This window comes from Elephas maximus, chromosome 5 (assembly GCF_024166365.1).
Source record: "Elephas maximus indicus isolate mEleMax1 chromosome 5, mEleMax1 primary haplotype, whole genome shotgun sequence".
Taxonomy (NCBI): domain Eukaryota; kingdom Metazoa; phylum Chordata; class Mammalia; order Proboscidea; family Elephantidae; genus Elephas; species Elephas maximus.
The window spans coordinates 86951534-86978800 of NC_064823.1; the positions used below are offsets into that span (position 1 = coordinate 86951534).

Genomic DNA, 27267 nt, shown 5'->3' on the forward strand with positions numbered 1-27267 from the left:
CTGACACTAACCACATGGGGCTAGGGCAGATCCCACAGATTAAAAGAACACCATTTTTTAGACTGCCAATTGGCAGATGACAGTCATAAGTTTGGAGCCCACAGGAATCCTCACTTTCACCTGCAGCCTCCCCCTTTTCCTTTAGCTTCAATAATTCACTGAAATGACTTAATAGAATTCACAGAAAGCACTCTACTTACAGATTATTATAGCAAAGATACAAATTAGGATGATCATAAGGAAGAGATGCACAGGTGAGGGATAGGAGGGTCCTCAACACACAGCTTCCGTGTCTCAAAGAACATGCATCACCCACCCTTTGCCAACCAGGAAACTCTGAATCTTTGTGTTTCTGGCTTTTATTGGCCAGTCTGCATGATAGGCTAAATCATGCCTCCTGTGGATATTTGATGAATATATTTTCTGGTCTAGTCAGCCCCACTTGCCAGAACAAATCCTCAGGTGTGGCCTGGAAGCCTCAGACCAAGACATTCCAATTATTCCAAGGGTTATTTCTTAAGAACCAAGGACAAAGGCCGCCTACTTTGGGTAACGCTAAATTCTTTACCCAACAACTGGTGAAATCTAAATGTCTGTAGCTTAGTTAATAGTGTACCGACGTCAATTTTTGGTTTTGATGAGTGTACCATGGTTCAGTAAGATGTTATCATGAAGGAAGCAGGGTGATGGGTAAATGTTAACTCTCCATAATGCTTCTGCAACTACTTCTAAGTATAAAATTAATTTTAAGTCCAAAAAACAAGTGGTCTAAGATTTGTTAGACAAAGAAGGCAACTGTTTACCAGGATTTAGAAACACTTTAAGCAACTTATCTAGCGTTTTTCTGGAGATTTTAAGGTTTATATCTTTATTTTGAAAACACATTGGGACCTCCTATTCTTTTAAACATAACAGACCTAATCTCAGGTTGTGAAAGTTGAACAATGAAAAGAAAGAATTCCAGTGTTCAAATAGTGGTGTTAGAGAAAAATAATGAATATACCATGGACTGCCAAAAGAACATACAAATCGGTCTTAAAAAAAAAAAAAAACACAACTAGAATGTTCCTTAGAAGTGAGGACAGCAAGACATCGACTCACTGACTTTGGACACATCATTAGGCAAGACCAACCACTAGAAAAGAACATCACGTTTGGTAGATGGCCAACATCATGTTTGGTAGAGGGCCAATCCTAAATGAGATGGAATGACACAATTGACACAATGGTCACAGCAACAATCACACCAACAATCATGAAGATGGCACAGGACTAAGCAACATTTCCTTCTGTTATACACAAGTGAGGATGGCAAGACTTCATCTCACATACTTTAGTCATGTAATCAGATGGGACTAGTCCCTGGAGAAGGACATTATGCTTGGTAAAGCAGAAGGTCAGCAAAAAAGAGGAAGACCCTCAATGACATGGATTGACACAGTGGTTGCAACAAGGGCTCAAACATAGCAACGACGTAAGGATGGCGCAGGACCAGGCAGTGTTTTGTTCTGTTGTACACAGGGTCGCTATGAGTCAAAACTGACTTGACAGCATCTAACAACAACATACCGTGAGTTGGAGCCAATTCAGCCACAACTAACAACAATTTCCAGATGGCTCAGTATATAGTATTCTAAGTTTCAGACATAGTAAACAGAAAAATTCTGGATGAGGAAAATAAGTTTTGAGATTTTATTAACTCCTTAAAAGAGTGAACTATTAAAAAGCAGTACTCTTAAAAAGTATACTCTTAAAAAAGATGATATAGGATTCAAGAGATAATGCAAACTCATTTCTCTTCTGTCCACCACCCCACCAGTAGAGGTTTTGAGTCAGGACAAGTTAATACATTAACTTCTTTTTAATTTTTCAGTTTAAAACAAAATCATTAGACATTTTTAAAAAGGGTCAGCGAATATCACTGAATTATAATTCTCCACTTAAAGAGTCAATGTCATTTATATAGACCACGGTCACCTTTGTTATTTTTCTTCAAATGTACAATAAATTTTAAGTCTAAAAAGATGTAATCATTTCAACAAATGTACTTCCATTAAAGCTCATGAGATTTATACTTATTTATTCAGCAAGAAGCCCTGGTGGCACAGAGGTTAAAGCTTTCGGTTGCTAACCAAAAGGTTAGCAGTTCAGCCCACCTGCTGCTTTGTGGAACAAAGATGTGGGTGTCTGCTTCCATAAAGATTTATGGCCTTGGAAACCCTATGAGGCAATTCTGCTCTGTCTTAGAGGGTCGCTATGAGTTGGAATTGACTCGACGGCAGCTGGTTTGGTTTGGTTTTATTAGGCAAGTATTTAACTAAGTACACAAATTCATTTAGCCAAAGAAAAACAGACAAATAAAAAATTAATACAATATAATAAGTCAGTTTAAATATTTCTGGTGTTTAACGTTTGAAACTAAGTCCCCTTTTCAAAATCAGTGCATTTGGACTAGTTAATCCACTAAATTACCATCTTTGAATAAGTAACCAAAGTATAAAAGATGACATTTTTAAAAGGAAAATAAGTTTCAAAGTAAAATGACTTCCCTCATTTCATAAAACAAAGGATTTTTCTCTCAAATGCCATTTAGAAAGGTTAAATACATAGAAAAAAATACTGCACACCTTAACTAAACAATCCAGAAAGCCTGGCAGCGTGGTGGTTAAGAGCTATGGCTGCTAACCAAAAGGTTGGCATTTTAATTCACCAGGTACTCCTCAGAAACTCTATGGGGCAGTTCTACTCTGCCCTACACAGTCACTCTGAGTTGAAATCAATGGCAATGGGAAACTGGGAAAAAGCAAAAACAACAAAACAAAACTCTTTCATTATACAGACCTAATGTGAATCTATGCATTTTTAAAATTACAACTATTTATATAAATAGCTTAAAAAAAAAATCTATTGCCATCAACTCAATTCCGATTCATAGCAATCCTATAACACAGGGTAGAACTGTTCCGTAGGGTTTCCAAGGAATAGCTGATGGATTCAAAATGCACCACCAGGGCTCCTGTAAGGAGCTTAAAGATAAGTAATTACGTATGCCTTATCACTTATTGGCCCACTGGTGGTGCAGTGCTTAAGTGCTTGGCTGCTAACCAGAAGGTCAGCAGTTCGGATCCACCAGCTGCTCCCTAAAAACCCTATGGGCAGTTCTACTCTGTCCTATAGGATCACTATGAACAGAATCAACTCAACAGCATCAAGTTTGGTTTGATTTTTTGGTGATTCTTTTTGATGGAAATGGTTCTACCCTGTCTTTTTTGTTACATATATTTCCTAACTCATCAAAAAATGATAGTTCTTTCAGGATATATAACATATAAAGCAAGATAATTTTTATCAGTAATTTCCCCTAAATTGTTGGAAAATACATAAGGCAAAACCCCAAAAAGAAGCAGTGCAAACTATGATGTGGAGAGTGAACACAGTGATCTCAAAGTAGAAATGTGTGGCTTTTATTTAATCTTTAAAAATAGCAGGCTGCCTAATTAATTCAGACAGCAGGGGAAACAAGATGCAGTAGGAAATAAGAATTGGGACTAAACAGACCAAACTGCTAAAATAATCTACTTTGGTTTCAGAGTTTCTCTTTTAACTCATCACCAAGGGTAAAGTAAAGAAAGACTACTCACTCCCAGTGCAGGAACAATCGAAAATAAAACGGAAAAACTAGTCTCTCATTATGTTCTACTAACATTGCCTTTTTGGAAAGAAATTTAGAGAAAACTATACTTCCAACTCTTTTTTTTTTATACTTCCAACTCAGATGATTTAAGGACAATCATAGTTGAAAAAAAAAAAACAACTATCAACTATAAAAATCATTTTCCATCCTAAAAGAACAATCTGAGAAGGGAGGATGTGAGTAGCTATTTTCAGCTCCATGTAAATGGAATCTTTATACTCAAGTAACAATTTTCAGTTATCTTTTAAGCATAGAGGCATTTCCTCTTTAATCTCCAAAGTCCCATGCAAAAGGATGAAAGTCATCTCATCCATGCTGCAGATGAAGAAACAAAGGCAGAGAAAAGATTAAATGGCTTATAAGATAGGTTATATCACTACCAAACTGGGAACAAAGCCTAACTGGTTGCTGTATAAATGTGCCATAGACACATCAATAAATATCAATGAAGTGATTAAGTATTAAATGTAGTCTTATCTTCAAGATAAACTAGGTTGGAAAGGAGGCACTTGATCGAAAACATTTTAAATTTCAGCGTCCTTATTCTAGAGAGTTCTTAATTTCCACTTCTCAACTTTTAATACTGCACTGATTTACACAGGACACCCTACCATTTGCTATGTAAAATTAAAGTTTGCTATTTAACATTAAACTTTCCAGTTAAGTAACTAGTTGTAAACTTTTGCATAGGGTTCATCTTAAAAAACAAAAAATGTTTTCTTGCAGTAAAAATGGTTAAAAAACTTGGGTTCTCTAGAGTCATGTATGAATATGGAACTACAAAGATACTCAAAACTGAAGTGTCTAGAAACATCTGGCATCTGCAGTCTTCAGCAAGATCACAAAGTGCTCACAAAGTCTTTGACCTGAGGGAAGGAAAAAAAATATTAATATAATTCCTTGACTAATTCAAGATATCTTTATATATCACCTCCATTTAAAAGTACATAAAAGTTACTATACAGGTAACTCCATCACAGTGCTATAACATTTTACTTAACTTTGAAAAGAAATATTGGTAAATACTGCAGTACTAAAAAAAAAAAAAGATCTAAAATGTCATTTTTTAAAAAAAAAAAAGTCATTATAGGAGCTATTAAATTTACACTTAAGATTGAAAAAGTTCTACAACACCAGCAACGCTAATTTTATAATCTCTTTATTTAAATACCAGAGACCACTGACATTTGGAGCTTTATTGCTAATAACATTAATAACTGTAATGGTTTAAGCAACTCTGAAGATCTAGGCATAATTTGTAATTTTTCTAAAGAATAAATTTGGATCATGTACTCTGCAAGGCTAGTGTGTGGGAAGAAGACACATAAGTGATAAATAAACTAAGTCATCTGATCAACACCACAGTGCAATAAAACTGTTCTCTACATATTCTAGAATATAGAGTTGTTTCTCCTGAAAAGACAAAACTATTGCTTTGTAGGAAATACCCTAAAAGAGAAAACCAACTGCTAACTTTATTTATGAACATAAAATTAATAATATGAAATGATGATTCTTAGTCAAAACATAGAAGGGTTACATAAATTAAAAAGTGGTTTTACAGAGCCAATTAAATTGATGTTTGGATGTTAGTACTGCAATGGCTTATCTTAATATTATCACAACTGAATTCTATCTTATATTTTAACATCATGAAGAGGTCACTTAAATTTTTAGCTATGCTTTACTTTGTATTATGGGAGAAACAACTATATACTATAGTTGTTGTTAGCTGCCATTAGCAACCCAATGCACAACGGGATAGGACTGCTGCGATCCACAAGGTTTTCATTGGCTCATTCTCAGAAGTCGATTGATAGGCCTTTTTTCCTAGTCTTAGCCCAGAAGCTTCGCTGAAATCTGTTTAGCACACAGCAACATGAAAGCCTCCAATGACAGATAAGTGGTGGCTGTGCTTGAGGTGCACTGGCTGGGACTCAAACGTGGGTCTCCCACACGGGAAGCAAGAATTCTACCACTGAACCGTCATTGCCCTACATATACTTACACTATATAGTTATCTATAAACATTAAGACTTTCAAAATTCTTGAGACATATCCTTTATGAATGCCAAGTATGTACTTTAGTAAAGAGCAAACATTTTGTGTCAGGAGAAATGAAATACCAAATTTTTCTCATAACTAAACAAAGAATTATGGCTTCTTTTCTCAACCTTAGATTGTTAAATTAATTAGCATGGGTATAGGGATATTTGTCATACAATCGCCATTACTAATTTCTCTCAAGTGTTAAATCAACAGATTCTCTCCTAGTCAATATGAGTATGACTCACTTAATAGAAGAATATGTTAAACTCCTAATTATCTGGGGGACAGATTAATGCTGATTAAAACAATGACTAATGATTAGGCAATGACCTCAACCAAAACTCAAAACTAAAAGTCCCTTAATCTCAATACTTCAGCTAATGTAGTAAAAATGGATGAGATCTACATCCTCTGATTTTGGTATCCTCCATATTGAATTTAGTAGAAAAAGATAAATTTAATTGCACAAGTAGTTTATCATTAAAACATCTAAAGATTGGTGGTGTGACGGAGAGCAAAAGAAAAAGAGATAAAGGAGAGGAAAAGGGGGTGAAAAAGAACATTTGTATTGTGATTATCCCTACTTTATAGAAAGAGGAACTAAAGGATAGAGAAGCTCCTTAATTTAGCTAAGGCCACAATGCTAGAATTTGAAGTCAAGATTAGAATCTAAACAGTCTAAAAGCCCTCCAAAGCTCTTAACTGTTTCTTACTATAGCTTTGTTAACCTTTTCTGTTATAAAATTGTTTTCTCATAAGTTAGCACATTTTTTCAGACAAAACAATCATTAGCTTATTGTCTTTGCCTAAATCTACCTTTTCAACCAGACTTCCATGTTTGTCTTTAAAGTCTTCATTGACATCCAATGTTAAGATAGGTACCTCCTGCAAATAATCAAAGTTGGTTCTGTTTAAAGAGAGAGAGATAAACACAATAATCAGGAAGGCAATAAATGAGAAACACCATAAACTAATTCTTACATCATCACTGGAAATCAGCCTCTTCTTTCTCACCTAGATTTACAAATCTCAGGTGAAAACCAGGAATTGTGGTATGTGATTCTTCTCAAAAACTTACCATAAAGTGAGAATATTTTGTATCTTAAAGATGAGAAAACTAAGGCTCAGAGAGGTCACTTTTAGGCTCTGTAGCTGTCCAAACTCAAATAAGTGGTTTTGAACCAAGACCTGATAATGACGAAGTACATGCTATTAACAACTATGCTATACTCCTTCCCAAGTCATGTTATAAGAAACAAATTTAAAATCTATTATCTTAAAGTACATCTAAACGATAGCACCTAAATAATGTACACAGATATATTTTCTACTTTCTGCTGACAATACTACTAAGTGATGCTAGTTATAAAAACTTTAAGGAAACAGAACCTCACTGCAATCTAAAGAATCAAAACACACACATAATTCTGGGAGATATTACAATACCAATAAATAAAATGGCTGAAAATGAAAAATTTCATACATTGCTGTTTATATGTTCCAAATTTTAGATTAAAATTCAATAAAGGCAAGAAAAATGAATAGTAAATAAAAACAAGTTAAGTCTTACTTCAGTGTTCTATGCAGTAGCCAGTTTTCATGCTTATAGTGAAGCTTCTCTAAATATTCAAGAGGAATGCCTTGTTCTTCATTTCTTCCCCGTAAATATATTCTATTCAAGCATTTCTAAAAGCAAGCAATAAGGCAATAAGAAAAAGAAAAAGAAAGGCAGGGAAGAATTATTCTTCTTCCCTGCCAACAAATTTAAGAATTTCTTCCCTAGTGTTTCTTTGGAGTTCCTGGGTGGTACATCAGAAGTTGGGAGGCTTAAGTTCACTCAGTGGTATCTCGGAAGACAGGACTTGTGATCTACTTCTGAAAAATCAGCCACGGAAAACCCTATGGAGTATAGTTCTACTCTAACACACATGAGGTCACCATGAGATGGAATCGACTTGACAGCAATTGGTTTTTGGTTTTGGTGTCTCTTTAATTATGCTTGCCAAAAATTTCTATTTCATTCATTTATGAAGTAGTTCATTTTCCCTTCTTGTACTTTCCATAGCCATTTGGTGCCTCTATACTAAGCATTGCTTTCAAAAAATAGGTCAAAAACAAAGTCTATACATTTTTGGCATCTACAGATGAAATATACTTCCTAAGTTTGGTAAAAAGGAAGAAAAATCATTAAACATTTATTTAAAACTTTTTGAGAGGGCAGCTAAAAGGTATACCAATTTATCAAAGTAATCTCACTTTGTGGTTAACTAAACTTAATTATAAAATGTCTATGTTTAGATAATGTAAAACCACTAAAGGCAGTGGTTCTTAACGTGATGAAAGCTCTCCACCAGCATGGACCAACAGAATCTTCTGCAATGACAGAAATGCCCTATACCTCTACTAGCCAATGAGGTAGCCACTGGCCACATGTGGCATCTGAGTACTTAAAATATTGCTAGTGTGGTCACTAAGGAACCGAATCTTAAAATTTCATTTAATTTTAATAACCACACTGGACAGTTAGCCCCTAGATTTTTTTCTCCCTGAAAATATACGTGCAAAACTTTACATAATCTATAGGAATTCACAGATCCTCAGCTCATCCATGTATTCCAAGAAATAAGAACTCCCAACCTGAATGATATACATAATGAGACCATGGTAGCATATAAACTGTGTTTCAAAGTCAATTTAAAAATCTTCTCTTTTTAATTAAGGCCTTCTAATCAAAAGATATTATAAATACTATTAATAAAATAAAATTTTGTTTTAAGCTTTAAGATACTGACTATAAATATTTCTGGTAGAATGGGGTTATTTAGTTTTCCTTATGTTCTTGTTTCATTAAAAAAAATAATACCCACCTTTACTATTTTTGTAATTTAAAAAATTCTTTTAATAATGAATTTCAAAAAAAATTCTTATTGTTGATTCTAGATTAATTGATGTTAGAAGAGGAACAAATCATCTACTGGAATTAGAGAGCTAGTTACTTTTAAAATTCAGCTTCTAAAGCCTCACAGTATTGTAGCTACTTTCAAGCTGGAAGTCACGATATTTACATTTATTAGAGCCTACTATGTGACTTAGGGAAGAAATAGGAATAACCAGAAAAACAATAGGAATGCAGGCACTAACACTGGAAATTTTCTTATTCAATGTTAAGTTCTTATTATTTAGATTAATTTTATGAAAGGCATTCACTTGATCTTCCTGGATTCACTATATAATTTCATATGTAAACAAGAATAGCTATGTTACAACCAATTATAAAAGGCACATTTTCAAGTGAGGTCCATTAACGTGAAAATAGGTAAGGTCTTATAAGTCCCTTCTTAGCTACAGCTGCCACAACCTACTCGTTCTAAACCATGAACAACCATAAAAGATTTCTTGAAATAGACCTCCATCAACTTTACCATTCATTCAGCAAATATTTACTGAGCTCTTATTATATGCCCATGCCCTATTCTAGGAACTAAAAATTCAACAATAATTAACATATCCAAAGTCCTACTTCATGAAGCCTGTATTCTAGGACTTGCTTGAGCAAGTTCCTTCCTCTAGCTGTGATAGATGAGACAGCCAGAAAAAGTTAGGAAGAAATGATGAAGAAAAATAAAACAGAACTGAGAAACAAGAGAAAAGGACCTAAAAGAGTAATTGCCAAATCTGGACTTTCAGTTTGCTGAGAAAGTAGAATGCTTCTATGTAGTTAGAACTTTGTAACTTGGAGGTGGGGACCTGGAGGGTAGGGAGTGGAGTTAAACTAAATTGCCTTTACTGTATTCCACTGAAAAGCTTTCTAAATATTACTTTAAAGTTGTAATGGAACAAACAAATCTTTATTGGGTCTCACCTCTGGAGTGGCTCGAAGATAAATGATTCCATCCAATTCAAGGCTTTGGCCGAACTGGTGATTCATCCAGTCATGCCAGTCTTGATAAATTGTCCACTCAGTTTCATTCATGCAGTCAGATTCATACAAATTAGATGCAAAAATATACCTGAAAGAGAGTCCACATCAATACTTAAATTCTTTTCAAGAAAGTATGAAAAAAGAAAAAAGAGAAACTGGATCCAAGAGAGAAAATGGAATAGAACATTCTCCGAAACCTGTCCTAGAAAGTCCTTCGGACAGAAAAAGAAAAAAAAAAGTCTTTCCAACTATAGGAAATACGTTCTTGGCCAACAGGTTCTCAAAATGTGGTTTGAGGGCCCCTGGAAGTACCCAAGGCCCTTTCAGGGGGTATGTGAGAGGCCAGATTTTCTTCATATACTGCACTTCAAAAAAACATATCACAGCAGACTGAATACAGAAGCAGATATGAGAATACAGCTTTTGCTATTAGGTCAAATATTTTACAAATTTACAAAAATAATATCACTCTTCTAATTTTTTGTGCTGTTTCGGAAGATGTGTTTTTTTTTTAATCACAAGTATGTTATTTATGTTAATATGTAATGAGTTTATTGTTAATGTTAAATTAATAAATATTTTTAAAATTTCTCAATCTTAATTTCTAATAACGTAAGTGTCAATTATACCCAAAGCTATTTGGATTCTTGAATAATTATTAAGTGTGTAAACAGGTCCTAAGACTAAAATGTCTGAGAACTGCTACTCTGAGCTAACTTCGGAGGTCAAAAAACCTTTATGTAAGCAGGGTAATTCTAAGGTCCCCACAGATTTCTAATCTCATACTATATAAGTCTAGAATATAGACAGACTCTCCATCTCCAGAGCAGACAAGAATTTTAAAAAGGATGCAGATTTCAAAAAAAAAAAAAAGCTTGCTGCAAATTTGAATAACTACCATATTCCCCACAGTTCCCATGAAGCCTAGAACTTCTGATATGGATTATCATTTTCCATCTCAAATTTCCCAGCAGACTCTCATATTAATTTGATTCCAAGAGAGCAGGAAAAAAAAAAAAAGTCTAGTTCTTAGTCAAAAGACTCCAAACATACAAGTACAAACCATTTACAAATACCTGTCACTATACACAGACCGCTCAAAAAATAACACAGGTTTCTCAGCATCTTTGAGCCTGCCGCTGAGAGAGGCAAGTTGAGCTCGTATTCTACTGAGGCAGGCATATGACTGGAAGGTAAAAGACCATCGTTCAGGTTTCTCATACATCATCTGAAGAACATTGCCACCACTTTTCTGAGATGTTGTCAGTTCCTATTTTGAATATGAAAAAAAAAGCAAAAGTGAAGTTAATGATTTAAAAAAAAAAAGATCCAAAAAGAAGGTGCATAATAAACGCATCATGATAGGCAAAGTAGGATGATTAAGTCAGCTTCACTGTACTTTTTCCCACTATATCTTTCAGGTTGCCTACAGTCTGGAAGACGCTGAAAAGCTGGTACAAACTACCAATTCCTCAGGTCTTTCTTAGAAGAGGTCACAAACTGATAGTCCATTAGAAGAAATTATTTGTTTGGCCTTAACGAGACTTAGAAACTTTGAACAGTTGTCAGTATTTAAAAGCTAAATAATTTCACATAAAATACCTGGATTTATACCTTCTTTTAGAAATTAGAATATCAAGCAATACTGCACCTGCATTTCCACTTGGCAAAAATAAGCTGGAGCCAAATTACATATGCTCCCATAGGTGGGACGCATGTTCCCCAATTTATCAGCCTCTACCATTCCTTGTGGACTCTCCTAACAAGCCTGATTTGTTCATATGTTAGCTGCCTGACCCTCAGGCATTTGAATTTGTGACCCCAAATCTTCTAACAAAACAGATTTCCCCAAGATTTTGCAATTCAATAATCATATCATTAAAACCTACAGTTCCTGCGTTTAAAAAGATATAAAAATTTTAAAAAATCAAGTAAAAACTCTGTAATCTTACATCTGAATTGGAAATAGCATTAAAAACTCAATTATTTTTCTTTCTATAACATATAGAAATATATATAGCCAGAGTGCCCTGGCTCTGTCCACCAAAAAGGCCTTTAAACAATGACAACTCAGCAGCAATGAACATATATCTACCACCCAGATTCTGACCTCTAAGTGCCATTTCCAAGTGAAAGGAAACACAGTTCCATAGTTGATACCAGGTCTGAGGAAGGAACACAAAGGTCACTTGACATATCTTGTTCCAGAAAACAAGGAAGCTATCAAAGACTACTGGGGTTGTGTCAAAGGTAAAGAAGCCAAAATGAAGGGGCTTTCACTGGTCAAAGATGGGACAATTTGAATGTCAAAAGCAATGACTGTGATGCAAAATCCATTCATTCATAATATTCAGATCTAAAAAAAAAAATCACTTTAGTCATCTTTGGAGGTTTCTAGAATACCAATTAGTTATTCTGTAAATTTGTAGATAAAGGAAAAAAAGAAAAATCAAGCATTTCATTCTGGCCTGTTCTGTATGCATGCTATTTCAGAGTAGTGAAGTAGTTCATGAGGAAAAGGTCTTTTTTACAGAAGAATTCCAGCTAATAAAATCAGAAAGCTTGGAATTACATTATCAGCTTTTGCAATACCCGATGAAACATAGCACTGACATGCAATATTAACAATAGTTGCTAAAATCATTACAGAAACTGAAAGGGAACTTTATAATGGATGGACTAGGCTGACAACATCTGAACTAACATCACTAAAAGAAGGGGTTAGCGGGGTGGTTCAGCAGTAGCATTCCTGCCTTCCATTAGGGAGAGCAGGATTTGATTGCTGGTCAATGCACTTCATGGGCAGGCACCTCTGTGCATGGCGCTGCCAGGAGTCGGGGCCTACAAAGGCAGTTAACAGCAATAAAAGATAAAAGAAGGCATTTAGATTTCTCCTAATGTAATGCAAAAGGAATAAAAGCATCACATAAGAAATCTTGTCCCCTCCCACACCCCCCCCCCAAAATCAAAGCTAAATCTAATCAAGCCTCAGATTTAACTACAAACGTACAGGAAACGCAGAGAATGGTGAAACCTGTTAACTCACACTCGGCCAAATGCACTCAGCCAAATCCAAAAGCAGAGAAATTGTACAGGACAATGGCCTATTTCTTCAACAAATAAAATTGCAAAGGAAAAAAAAAAAAAAAAACAGGAAGAGAGAACCAATGATTAAAGCTTAAAAGATACATCAGCCAAATATAATGAGTGGGCCTTGTTTAACTCCTGGTTTGAATAAACTGTTAAAAAAAAAAAAGTACAAGACAATGGGGAAATTTGAACACAGACTGGATATGCTAAAAAAATTAATTTTTTAGATGTTATTTTTTTAAAGGAACCTTATTTTCTACAGTCTTATTTATTTTTTTATTTTGAGTCTTTGTTTTCGATAGATGAAGTAATATATTTTCAAGGGCAGCAGCTCTCAAAGTGTGATAGAGAAACCACCAGGGGCCCCTGAGATCCTTCAGGGGTCCAAAAGGAAAAGCCTATTTTCATAATAATATTAAGAGTGAAATTTTTGCTTTTTTCCACTCTCATGAATATATAGCAGTTTCCCAGAGGCTATATGACATGTGATACTGCCACAGACAGAAAGCTGAAGCAGATATGAGAATCTAGGTTTTGCTATCAAGTCAGACGTTAAAGATATTTGCAAAAATTTAAAGCAATGCCAATTTTCTCACTGAATTTCTTCTGTTCTACAAAATATATTATTTATGTTAACATGTAATTAGTTTATTGTAATTTTAAATAAAGTAATTGATGTCTTTAAAATTTCTCAGATTTAATTTCTATGGTAAATATCAATGAATCTAACCCACATAAAAACTTCTTGGCTTACTTAGTAATTATAGACAATATGTATATATTTGTTTAGTTAAATAAAATAACAGTATTTAAATGGATGCTATATTGTGTCTCAAATAATTTAGGATTCACGAGGTATGTGTTTCAAATATCTTTGTTAAATAACTATAACAACATAATTACATATTCGATAAACCTAATTAATTAATTTAGGAAAATAACCAATTAAATCACTGATTTAAAATATTATAGAAATGGAACCCAATCAAAATAATCAGTGAACTTGAAAAATACATATTAAGGTTATTTCAAACAGTGCTCTATGGAGGAAAAAAAATATTAAACCAATTTCTTGACAAGTGACTTAAATGGTGAATTTACTTAAATAATCTCCCCTGTGAATGAGAAAAAAGGCAAATGTAGATTCGAAAGGTCCAGATGGGTAACTAAAATGAACAAGACGTGTAGACAAACCAAAAGACCCAGTGTCGCTGGAGTCGATTCCGACTCATAGTAGACAGCTACCTATCATTAGAAAAGAGGTAGACCAAGATCCTGAAGAATATTTATACACAGACTTGTTCACTAATTTCTGAAGTAGTAGTACAAGCATCAAAAAAGGTTGAAAAAAGATGATTTAGGTCTGTAAAAATGGCACAGATGGTGATGTCTGGCCTCATCGAACTTCCTAAGAGGCAGGAGAGAGAACTACACCTCCACCCTCCAACCTTTTTGCCAATTTTAACACCAGCCATCCTTCCCATGGCACTTCTACTTCTCTACTGTGTTCAATAATTCACTGCAATTGCTACACAGGCTTCACAGACCATACTCACGGCTATGGGGTTTATTAGGGAAGTAAGATGTTACAATTTAGATCAGGAATGACTAGGGATACAGTTCTTCAGTTAGGACAGCTTCTAAGCTGTGCCCACAGGCGGGCTTCACTCTTGGCCCCTCAGCCTGGCCTCTGCTCTGATTGCATATGAGACCACTGAAAACATCATGGCTTAAGTCAGGCACAACTTAGTCCACAAAGTAACATCTTTGCTTATTAACACTTGAAAGAGGTCTTTTGCAGCAGATTTGCCCAATGCAATACATCGTTGGATTCCCTGACTGCTGCTTTCATGGGCGTTGATTGTGGATCCAAGTAAAATTAAATCCTTGACAACTTCAATATTTTCTCCGTTTATCATGTTGCTTATTGGTGTAGTTGTGAGGACTTTTATTTTCTTTATGTCGAGGTACAACCTATATTGAAGGCTGTAGTCTTTGATCTTCATTAGTAAGTGCTTCAAGTTCTCTTCACTTCCAACAAGCAAGGCTGTGTCATCTGCGTATCACAGGTTGTAACTGGGTTTTCCTCCAATCCTGATGACGTGTTCCTCTTCATATAGTCCAGCTTCTCAGATTATTTGCTCAGAATACAGATGGAGTAAGTATGGTGAAAGGATACAACCCTGAGGTACACATTTCCTGACTTTAAAGCAGGCAATAATCCCCTGTTCTGTTCAAACAACTGCCTCTTGGTCTATGCACAGGTTCCTCATGAGCACAATTAGGTGTTCCGGGATTCCCATTCATTGCGACATTATGATCCACATAGTCAAATGCCTTTACATAGTCAATAAAACACAGGTAAACATCTTTCTGGTATTCTCTACTTTCAACCAAGGTCCATCAGACATCAGCAATGATATCCCTCGTCCCACATCCTCTTCTGAACCAGGCTTGAACTTCTGGCAGTTCCCTGTCAATGTACTGCTGCAACCACTTTTGAATGAACTGCAGCAAAATTTTACTTGTGTGTGTGATATTAATGATATTGTTCAATAATTGCTGCATTCAGTTGGATTACCTTCCTTTGGCATGGACACAAATATGGATCTCTTCCAGTCAGTTGGCCAGGAAGTTGTCTTCCAAATTTCTTGACATAGCTGAGTGAACACCTTCAGTGCTGCACCTGTTTGTTGAAACATCTCCGTTGGTGTTGCAGTCATTTCCTGGAGCTTTGTTTTTCGCCAATGCCTTCAGTGCAGCTTGGATTTCTTCCTTCAATACCATTGGTTCTTGATCATATGCTACCTCCTGAAATGGCTGAAGGTCAACCAATTCTTTTTGGTACAGTAACTCTGTATATTCCTTCCATCTCCTTTTGATGTTTCCTGCATCATTCAATATTTTCACCATAGAATCCTTCAATATTAATATAGCCACTCGAGGTGTGAATTTTTTCTTCAGTTCTTTCAGCTAGAGAAATGCTGAGCATGTTCTTCCCTTTTGATTTTCTAAGCCCAGGTCTTTGCACATTTCTTTATAATACTTTTGTTTTCTCAAGCCACCCTTTGAAATCTTCTGTTCAGCTCTTTTACGTCATCATTTCTTCCATTCGCTTTAGCTACTCCACATCCAAGAGGAAGTTTCAGAGTCTCTTCTAATATCCATTTTGGTCTTTTCTTTCTTCCTTCCTTTCTTTCTTGTCTTTTTAATGACTTTTTGCTCTCTTCATGTATGATGTCCTTGATGTCATTCCACAACTTGTCTGGTCTTCTGTCATTAGTGTTCAGTGTGTCAAATCTATTTTTGAGATGGTGTCTAAACACAGGTGGGATATACTCAAGGTTATATTTTGGCTCTCATGAGCTTGCTCTAATTTTCTTCAGCTTCCACTTGAACTTAAACATGAGCAATTGATGGTCTGTTTGTTATGCAGCCAGCTCCTGGCCTTGTTCTGACTGATGATATCATGCATCTCCACTGTCTCTTTCCACAGATGTAGTCAATTTGATTCCTGTTAAAGGATCTACACATGCTCAATAAAGTCCATAGACCTAGTGCCTCCATTTATAGGAACACCTACCCCATTCTTCCTAATTGTTTCAGCAAACAACAACTTCTCTTTACTCATTCTTCTTGAGTATTCAAGGGGAGTGAGTACTCCCCTTTACTCAAGCAGAAGGTAAAATATCCCAGAAGACAAGTACAGTGTTCCCTCTGAGGACTAGGAATGATATTTCCTGGCCTGTCAGAAAACTAAGGTCAAGCTCCGCCCTAACATCATATTGTCTTAAACATCAGTGTTTTTAGAAAGAAAAAAAAAAAGTATATCTACCATCTAGATTACAAGGTCAAAGATTCTATAACTGAGGCAGAGCCCCCACCGTTCTGTATTCTTTACCTGGCTTCCTCCCCTACGATGTTGTATTAAAAAAACATTTTCTTTGATGCCATCCCCCACCGCCTGGTCAGCTTTGCATTTATATGTAAATCCCACTGTACCTACGTAGTATGTTTAAGAATGTTGCTGACATAACTTGTATGAACTTCCTTGTAAACCCCTTTAAAAGTAACTTGCCTGCCTGCCCTTGGTGAGCAGTCTTGGCAGCAACAGCTCCAACTGACTCCAGTTTCTTATACAATGAAATAAAGGTGCCTCTCCTGTTCTCCCACCTAAGTCTCTCATTTATTGGCCAATACTAGTCATGCCAAGTTAAGAACCTGGGGTTTCCACCTGGTAACATAACCTCAGACAAAAGGAAGGTTAGGGAGCTGTTTTCATAGGTTCATTCAGTGGGTAAGGGATGCTTCATCAGCCTTTTCTGTGATTTCAGAGCCAAATAAATGTCGTGTAAAGATGTGTAAGTCTTTGATCTTGCATACTTTCAAGGCATGAAAAATCTTTTGCTTAAATCCTTTTCTCAACTCTAGTCCCAATAAATATCCCTGAACACTTCCTGGAAGTTCATGCTCAAAGTAGATGGATTCCTCCTAAAAAAAAAAAATTCCAGAGTGTAAATAATGTAACTGGTCTCAAAGTTTCAGTTAAGAATTGAAAAATTATGTAAACACATGGCACTTTGAGGCAAAGAACTTAAATTACATACCACACACCACACAGTTAAGGAAACCTTCCCTCTTACCCCAAAATGCCAAAAAATGACAAGAGACTAATAGTCAAAAGTATTATAAAATACCGAGGTAATTAAACTAAGTTTGTAGTTAGTTGTTTTCCCAAACTGTTTAAACAAATTTATTTTCCAGGGTTTATTAAATAGTTTTTATTAATTTAATTATATACTGCATTTCCACTTATTCATCATCTTGAAAGAAGAAAATGTTTCATACAAGAGCTTACATTTGATTTACTGAAGGAAGGTATTCTGATACTATGTGCATGACTAACTAGTGCTCTGTATTTTAATAATTTTACCTTAGGCATGGAATACTCACCAATGACAATAAAAAAACAAATTCAATATAGATAATACATCTGAGTTCTTTAAAAACATAAAACTAACCACAAAAACAAACAATTTTTGGTTTTATCATCGTCTGAGCTTTTAAGGCTTTTCTTACCCATGAAACCAAATATTAACCATCGAAAGCCTTATTCAAAAGGCAAAAGCCTGCCAGAAACTGCTCTACAGCAGTATAAATTTGTCTTATTCTGCTAGTAAAGAATAGTCAACAAACCATTACCTCATAATTTAAATCTCAAAAAGTTTCATGGCTGCAGGTGAGTGGAAACCGAATTATTAGCAGCCAGGCTAGAAGTAACCTATCAGTTGATCTCAGTAAACGGGAAGGCAGAGTTCAATCAATCATGTTAAGATTAGCCAACGTTTGAATCTTCTATTCTCCATCCGCTTGATAAGCTTCATTGTAACTAGATTACTTTGGATCATTTTGCTTTTTTCTGGAGTCAATATGGTCTCCCTATATGAATACAGAATAACTGCTCAGAATAAACCTTATGTTTCAATTTGAGTTTTGATTTATTTTTAACATTATTTAAGGTTATCTTTGCTTCACAAATACCTATGTCCAACACAAGGGCTGACTTTAAAATAACTTCAACAATTTCCACAGAAATTAATTAAACATGGCACTTTTGAGTTTAAATTACACTAACAAGGTAAATTTAGGGTTGTTTCTATTAAGAAACGTACGTGTAGCAGACATTGCTATGTGTTCCTCCCAAAACCCAGTTGCTTTTCTTCCTGGGCACACAGCTAGACTGTATATCTCAGTCTCCCTTGCAGTTAATTATAGCCATGTGACTCAGTTCTAAACAGAAGGAGGGCAGAAGTAATGTATACCATTTCCAGGATTGGTGCATTAAAAATCTGTCAAATGTGATGATTCTTTATCTACTAGTCACTCCCACTTCTAATATTCTCTTTCCAAATTCCAAAGACCTAGTAGCAACCTCAGAAAGGATCAACTGTTGTTAGTTGTCCTAGAGCAGTGTGATTCAGCTCTAAGAGAAGGGGGGTTCTCAAAATATGGTCCCCCTAATAGGAACAGTTATCATCACCTGGGAGCTTGTTAAAAATGCCAATTTTCAGACCTGTTTAACCACAAACTCTGGGAGTGGGGCCCAAATACATGTTTAACAAGTCTTCGGGTGTTCTAATGCACACTAAGTTTGAAACAGTGCTCTAAAGGTCGGATGAGCCACAAATAAGAAGAGGCTTACATGGTAAGCTATCCACCAAATACCATACTGAACTGTTCTCTGACTGAGAAATAAATGTTTATTGTTTTGAATCAAGGGGATTTTAGAGTTTATTATACTAAGTGTTATCTTCAATCCACCTATCAGATACATTTAATAAAATCTATTAGAAGCGAACTTGGTTCATCTGAAAAACACATCAGTTTGCTATGCACTGTGACTAATGCTGAGATAACAAACTAAGCTACACATGTTAATTTTTTTAAATAATATTTTATTGTTTTTGGTGAATGTTTACGCAGTAAATTAGGTTCCCATTTGACAATTCCTATACAAATTGTTCACTGACATCAGTTACATTTTTCACAATGTGTCAACATTCTCTTTGTGTTTTAGTTGTTCCATTTCCAGTACTCTAGTTTCCCTGACCCCTTACCTTCTCATCTTTGCTTTAGAATAAATGTTGACCGTTTGGTCTCATACAGATGGCATTTTAGTAGAGCACTATACTTACAGGTAACATCCCTTATTTTGTGTGCCACTGTTATTTCCCTAAAAGGTGATTTCAGGAGATAGTTTCAGTTCAGGGTTTAAAGAGTATCTTAGGGTAAATAGTCTCAGGGAGTCCTCTGTACACATGTAAAATGAAATGGGCTTGTTATATAGATGATGTTGTTGTGTGCTATGGCGTTTATTCTGACTCACAGCAACTACGTAAAGCAGAATAGAACTGCCGCTTAGAGTTTTCTAGGCTGTAATCTTTATAAGAGCAGATCATAATGTCTTTTCTCCTGCGGAGCAGCTGGTGGGTTCGGACTGCTGACCTTTCAGGTAGCAGTCAAGTGTTCAACCACTGCGCCATCAGGGCTCCTTGTTATACAGTGGGCAGAAATCTGAAACTTTTCTGATGCTAGAGTAATTCAATAATGAAGCAGAAGATGAAAATACTTCATTTGATACCAAAGAACATAAGACTTAACTCCAATTAGTCATTTTTAAAATTTAACAGAGCAAGTGTTAGTTTTTGTCTTAGTCTAACAGTGTACCAAATTAGAAAACGAACAGTAAGCCAGGGTATCATTTTCTAGTTCTTCCAGATCATCTAGAAGTCCATATAAAATGCTGTCTTTTGATCCTATGCAATGAAATATTTGAGACTACAAATTGCTGTTTTTCTTGTATGCAATTATAAGTGTTAGGAATAAAATATATATCAGAAACCTGGCAAAAAATATTACGTATCATCTTTACAAAACTGAGTGTTAATTATCAGTTATTCCCCTCTAAAAGGTACCCAGATAAAAATCTAAATGTCTCAGAGCCAAACTACATGAAGTAAATGTTGGTAGAACATTTCTAGAAGGCAATTTAGCAGTATTTATAAAAAGATTTGTATGTTTTGACCCAGTAATTGCAATTTTGGGAATTTATCTTAAAGAAATAATCCAAAATACAGATTTAAACACAAAAATGTTTATCATAGCACTATTAAAATAAGAGATTATCATTCCACTATTACTGGGCATTTGTATTAAATAAATCATGGTACATGCTCACATTAAAATATGCTGCTTTTAAAAATTGTTTACAATAACTTTTTAATGACACTTTGTTTTGAAAGGTATTTTTAATTGCCTTTGACATAAACATTATGGGGAAAAAAAGCTAATTTAAGTACAAAATTATATACTGTTACACCAAATATGATCTGTAGTTATCTCTGTGAGATAAGGTTATAGGTAAGTTTTACTTCTCTCGTTAGGTTGTCTATATCTTCTTAAATACCAGCAGTAGACACATATTACTTTTATAATACTAAAAAGTTATTTATCTCCCTGCCCCAAATTGGATATTATAAATGATTATCTCAACCATTATGAATAATTTTAATTCTCTTTTCTATAATTCATATCCATAAATCGCTTTGTGATAGAACACTTCATTATTTAGCAGAAAGTATTTTTTTTTATAGATTACTAAGTAAAAAATAGAAACATGAAATAAACATAAAATCATTTAGCTTTTAATTCTTGTCTAACCTTTGTAAAACCTTTGTAAACACTGTAAAAGAGGTGAATTAATAAGTTCAATCAAAGATGCTGGGAATCTATCAAACAAGACAAACAAAAGCAATCAGGTGATTTCAGAAGGTACAAATGGAAACACTTTATCAAGCATTCCTTAATTAATTTTCAAAAGTCAGAGGATATGCTGTTGTTTTGCACACACATATATTCTATCCCTTCTTTCTGAAAATTACTAAATTTTCAGCGCCTTCTTAGTGGCAAGAAGTGTTGGATAAAAGTAAAATAAAACTTAACAAGTAATAACAAAGATTTCCCCCAAAGAATTGAGCCCAATGAGGAAAAAAAGAAAAAGGGAGAATGAAGATATCTCCCTAACATTCTGTATATCTCAAAAATACGCTGAAAGGAAGCAATTAAATCAAAGCTTTGGGTCTAAATAATATTTAAAAAAAAAAAAAATCAACAAATAAAGCAAATCCTTATTTAAAATAAACCTTCAATACAAAGACTAATAATTATCTGGGTGATATGTTTTTAAGGAGGGGAGAAAAAAACGGGAGGGGAGCCTGTCGCATAATTTTTGCCTGTTAATATTTTGCCATATCTGATGGTAGCTAATATTTTCAGCCACTAGGTGGCAGGTTAAATAAAGAGCTTTAAAATACAAAATAAAAAAGCTAAGCATACAGGTACAAAATTTAGTTACTGTGTAGGGGAAGAGACCAGAGGTACCAATAGCTCAACTCTTTCAATTCTGCAGCAACTGCCAAGAAGTCTGATCTAATGGGCCATGCCCAAAGCAGGAATGGCCTTGCCAGAGCGGAGTCTGAACAGAGTCCCCTTCTCATTGTTGACCCTATTTTAAGACAGAGATTTGGGTGGTGGGTGATTCACAATATCACCCCCAAGAAACACATTAGGGACAGGTCTGGTGGAGAACAGATTCAAGATGAAGGAAGAGAATCTCATTTAAGTGAGGGACTAGGGGGGAAAAAAGTAAAAATTCTTCAAAGATACAGGGAACCTACCCACTCACCACCACCCTCATACTCCATAAACTTATCCTGCAAATAATACCCTATTGCTTTCTGAAACTCCACCTAAAATAAGAACAGAGAACTAACAAGATAGTAGTCCTTGACTCACAAAAATTAAAGGTACCCTTTGAGAACATACACCAAAATCCAGTGAAGACCATCATATTGTGACATCACAGAGACACAACTGAATTGCAGTGAATTCTCTCTAATGAAACAACATATTAAAAGTAATTAAAAGAGCATCTGCATGGTAACTATAAAGAAAGGTCAGTTTGGCATTCTGACTCTAATACCTGGGAAGAAAAGGTATCCCCCACAAACCTGGAGTATCAGATCCATGAAGCCATAAAGTCTTAAAATGGAGACAGATGCGTTAACTGTCATAGTCTAATGATATCACTCATTGAGATTATCAAACTAATTCCTCTTGGCTCTAATTCTACACTCTTTAATTATAAAGTACCTTCCTATGTATATTGAATAGCAATGTTTTTCAGCTTGTCCCCAACATAACTAAAGAGTTCAATACACTCCAATGCTAATGGTGATTTACTAGGGAACTGATTTTTAACTAGGAGGCATTCCATGCAAATGAAACCCCAGGGGATTTTTTTGTTATTTAAAAAAGCACCCCAAACCCTTGAGATTCTTTCTTATGAGTTTCCTTCCACTGGTTAAGAATTATCAGACTACACAGAAAGAACAGATTGGTCCCTACTCAGTGAATATGATAATTACATTTCTAGAACTAAAATTCTTGGCATTTTGGTTTTTATGTATCAGCTTCATTAATGTGAGGCATTCTGAGAAGCAGAGCCATTACTTAATATACCAACAAACCAGTTATCCATATTTAATGGGAGTTAGGAGCCAATGAACTGAAGTCACGATGGACCTTAAATGGAAGTCACCTCGTCTGATCTAGTCTAATATTCTCTCAACAAAAGAATGTTCTATATTTCTGACATCATTTAATCATGTTAATTTCTCCTTAACACCTGAGAATAACTGCACTGACAGCTGACCCAAGAAATGAGAGGAAAGAGAGGTATTTTTATAATAGGTCTCTATTTCAAAAGGTAAGCAAGCATGGACGAGACACTTCAAAGTGTTCAAAAATTCAGGGGGAAAAAGATGATCCTAAGGAAAATTGGGAAAAGAACCTCAACGGGCACACTTCAGGAAAAAACTCTAAACAGCCAATAAACATAGGAAAAAGAGCGTAATCTCACTCAAAAAATCTCACTCACAACAGAAAAATACAAATTCAAAGCATAAAAGACATTACTCAGCAGAATGGCAAAAATTAAAAAGACAATATTTAATGGGCCAATGACAGCTTGAGTACACTGTGAGGACTATACTTGGTAAACCACTTTGGAAAAACAGTTAAGCATCATATGTTTACCCCAAAATGAGAAATTTTACTTCCTATTCCTAGAGAAAACTTTGTACTATGTGTACGATGATTAATAGCAGCATTGTTTATAACAGCAAACAACTGGGAGCCACTCAAAAAACAATCAAAGGTACAAAATAGTGACATATGAACACAATGGAATACTTCCCTCATACCAACAACTAAGCATTAAAAACAGACACTTTTTTCAATACTCAGATCTAACAATATAAGTTTTTAGCATGCATTTCTATTTTTAATTCAGATTTGTCTTTACTGCTTTCTTTGAATTCTCATTTCTCCAGAAATTAAAATCTTAGTTGAAATATAAATCAATGAACTCAAAGTCATTCTCTCTTTTTTTTTTCTCTCTCTCACGCACATACACAACAAAGATTTTGCTGTAAGATAAAATTTAACTGTTAATGCTTCTCTTTCTCATTTGCAATGTAGAATGGAAAAGTGCTAGAAAATTAAAACTTGCACTACTCAGGGTGAAAGTTTTACAAGGATAAAATACAAAGAAACGAGAGATGAATGGTTTTCTCTACAACAAAAGGATTGATAGGTAAACGAATAAAATTCAGTTAATTGGGTAGTTTTCTTGTTTGTAAAAGATCACTCAAGGAATCTTAATTACAATTAGTTATTTTTAAATTTTGATTTTTTAAAACTTTTTAAACTCAACTATTGGCTACAATAAAGTTTACTAATCTTAAGTGTACAGTTCAATGAATGTTTACATATATATGTATACACACACACAAACATACATACACATGGAGCCCTGGTGATGCAATGGTTAAAGCACTGGGCTGGGTTAAACCCACCAGCTACTCAACAGGGGGAAGATGTGTCAGTCTGCTTCTGAAAAGATTTCAGCCTTGAAAACCCTATGTGGAAGTTCTTACTCTGTCCTGTAGGGCCACTATAGTTGTAATTAACTTTACAACAATAGGTTTTGTTTTGGGTTACATATATACATATATACAATCCACTCATGTAACTACCACCCAGATGAAGATATAGACTTAAAGCTAGATTTGAAAATTGTACTGGAAAGCAAAACAAAAAAAAAAGGCCATGAGATTAAATATTAATGTTCCTCTAAACTAAAAGATTTTCAGTTTATTTAGTTAAATTTTATTTTCATACCTCAAATTCATTTTGCGTACTTTGAACATTGCACCATCTGGCAACAGGTTCAGGAACCACTTCCCAATCTTCACAGACTTGTTTGAGGATATTCACAAATGTTGACTTCCCTGCAGCTGTTATGAGAGGAAAGGTAAAATTACAGAAGAAAACTTGTCAGAAAAAAAGGCAAAAATCGCGATTGGCTTTTACAAAGTTTATTACAGAAATCTTCACTCAAAAAAAAAAAAAATTCAATTTCCTGAATTTTTCTCTAGTTTTTTTTTTTTTTAATGTAAACTAAAAAGGTCCCTGCCCAATTGGGTTAAGTACATTTGTTTGCTATTGTTTTATAGTTTAGCAATGCTGTGGCAGAGAAGAATTTAAAACTGGGGGGAATTTTTAGGCAAGACGTTAAAGCAGAAAAAAACCCTAGTCCTATACTCACTTTCCTTAGCTAACCAATTAGAAATGACTTTGTGGAAGTAGTTAAAGCTACTCTACCACTTATTAGAAATGGGATTTGGGGCAAGTTGCTCAATCTTTCTGAGCCTATTTCTTCACAATATAAATGAGTACCTCCCTCATGGAAACTGCTGTGAGGGTTAGTTATGATAAATAAGTAAACTATCATTACAGTGAGGCATTCCAGGCTCTTATATTTCAAAAATTTTCCTCCTTATGGCTCCATTCACTCAGTCTGCAAACAAGCTCAGGTCTTTTTTTTAAGAAACAGCCAAATAAATGATAAAATCACCATGAAAATGCATCCAATGCTTAGGGTTTCGGAATGAGAAATAGTACTATTATTGTTATTATTATTATTATATAAGTGCTTAACTACTGGCCTAAAGGTTGGCAGTTTGAACCCACCAGAGGTGCCTAAAAGAAAGGCCCATCCGAGGTCAGCACAACCAGACTAAACCAAAAGCAAAGAAGTTTCCTGAATAAACTGAATGCTTCAAAGGCCTCCATAGCAGGGGCGGGGGTTTCGGGACGATGGTTTCAGGGGACATCTAAAGCAACTGGCATAATAAAATCTATTAAGAAAACATTCTGCATCCCACTTTGGAGAGCGGCATCTGGGCTCTTAAATGCTAGCAAGCGGCCATCTAAGATGCATCAATTGGTCTCAACCCACATGGACCAAAGGAGAATGAAGAACACCAAGGACACAAGGTAATTACAAGCCCAAGAGACAGAAAGGGCTACATAAACCAGAGACTGCATCAGCCTGAGACCAGAAGAACTAGATTGTGCCTGGCTACAATGACTGCCCTGACAGGGAACACAACTGAGAACCCCTGAGGGAGTAGGAGAGCAGTGGGATGCAGACCTCAAATTCCCATAAAAAGACCAGACTTAACGGTCTGACTGAGACTAGAAGGACCCCGGTGGTCATGACCCCCAGACCTTCTGTTAGCCCAAGACAGGAACCATTCCCAAAGCCAACTCTTCAGACAGGGATTGGACTGGACAATAGGATGGAGAGGGATGCTGGTGAGGAGTGAGCTTCTTGGATCAGGTGGACACTTGAGAGACTATGTTGGTATCTCCTGGCTGGAGGGGAGATGAGAGGGTGGAGGGGGTTAGAAGCTGACGAAATGGACATGAAAAGAGAGAGCAGAGGGAGGGAGCAGGCTGTCTCATTAGGAGGAGAGCAACTGGGAGTATGTAGCAAGGTGTATATAAGTTTTTGTGTGAGAGACTGACTTGATTTGTAAACTTCCACTTAAAGCACAATAAAAATAAAAAAATAAAAAAATCATGCTTCACTTTCATAGTAACTGTGCACTCTAACCAAAAGGTGGGCAGTTCGAATCCACCAAGCTCTCTTTGGAAACCCTAATGGCAGTTCTACTCTATCCCACAGGGTCGCTATAAGTTGGAATCAACTCAACGGCAACAGGTTTAGTTTTTGTTTTTTTTTTGGTTCTCTCTGATTATTCAACAATTTCTGAGATACCTATACAGAAAACAGTTCATGTGTAATCAAGACATACCATGTTCACTATTCTAAAGTTACCTAGGAATATATTACATTTAATAGTAAGAGCAGTATTGACCTGGAATCCAACAGGGTGTAGCAATTATTTCTAATGACTACCACACCCTTTCTATCTGAAGCCACCAAATGTGGTTATATTAGACATCTGCTGATCAGCATAAAGTCTGTTCTCTGTCTCTATAAGTGACATACACACGCACATATAAACGAACATATGAATAAACAACTTTGGTACAATTATAAGTCAAGCGTTTTCTTCTTATAAATTGGAACCAAAACCAAACCCATTCCCATCAAGTCAATTCCAAATCCTGTCCCGCAGGATTTCCAAGGCTGTAAATCTTTACAGAAACACACTGCCATATCCTGCTCCCATGGAGCAGCTGGTAAGTTCGAAGCACCGACCTTTTGGTTGGCAGCTGAGCTCTTGACCACTGTGCCACCAGGGCTCCTTAGCTGGAACCAAGAAGCATAAAAAGAACTTACCTTTGACTTGTAGAACTATACTAAAAGCTATGATCTCATATGAGGTTTACAAAAAAGAAGAAAAAACTGGAAGAACGTTAAGACTACAACAGAGAAAGAAAAGTGTGGGTAAACAGAAAGGTGGCACAGAAAGAACAGCTGAGAAGCAAAGCTCAAAAGTCAATTATCTCCAAAGGAAAGAAGAAAAACTTTCAAGGCAAAACTGGATGACTATTAGATTTAATTATGAGGAAAACA

At 35.4% G+C, this 27267-nt stretch overlaps 1 protein-coding gene across 1 annotated transcript in view; it reads right to left on the bottom strand.

The window, feature by feature from the left end:
• Window positions 1–1835: 1835 nt before the first annotated feature.
• Window positions 1836–27267, bottom strand: part of DCK (deoxycytidine kinase) — a 29288-nt gene continuing 3856 nt past the window's right edge. The window contains exons 2-7 of the mRNA XM_049886072.1: window positions 24558–24673; window positions 10742–10935; window positions 9606–9753; window positions 7314–7429; window positions 6560–6650; window positions 1836–4560 (exon numbers count right to left, since the gene is read on the bottom strand). Of these exons, the coding sequence (XP_049742029.1) occupies window positions 4534–4560; window positions 6560–6650; window positions 7314–7429; window positions 9606–9753; window positions 10742–10935; window positions 24558–24673 (692 nt within the window). The 3' untranslated portion in view covers window positions 1836–4533. The remainder of the gene's footprint in view (window positions 4561–6559; window positions 6651–7313; window positions 7430–9605; window positions 9754–10741; window positions 10936–24557; window positions 24674–27267) is intronic.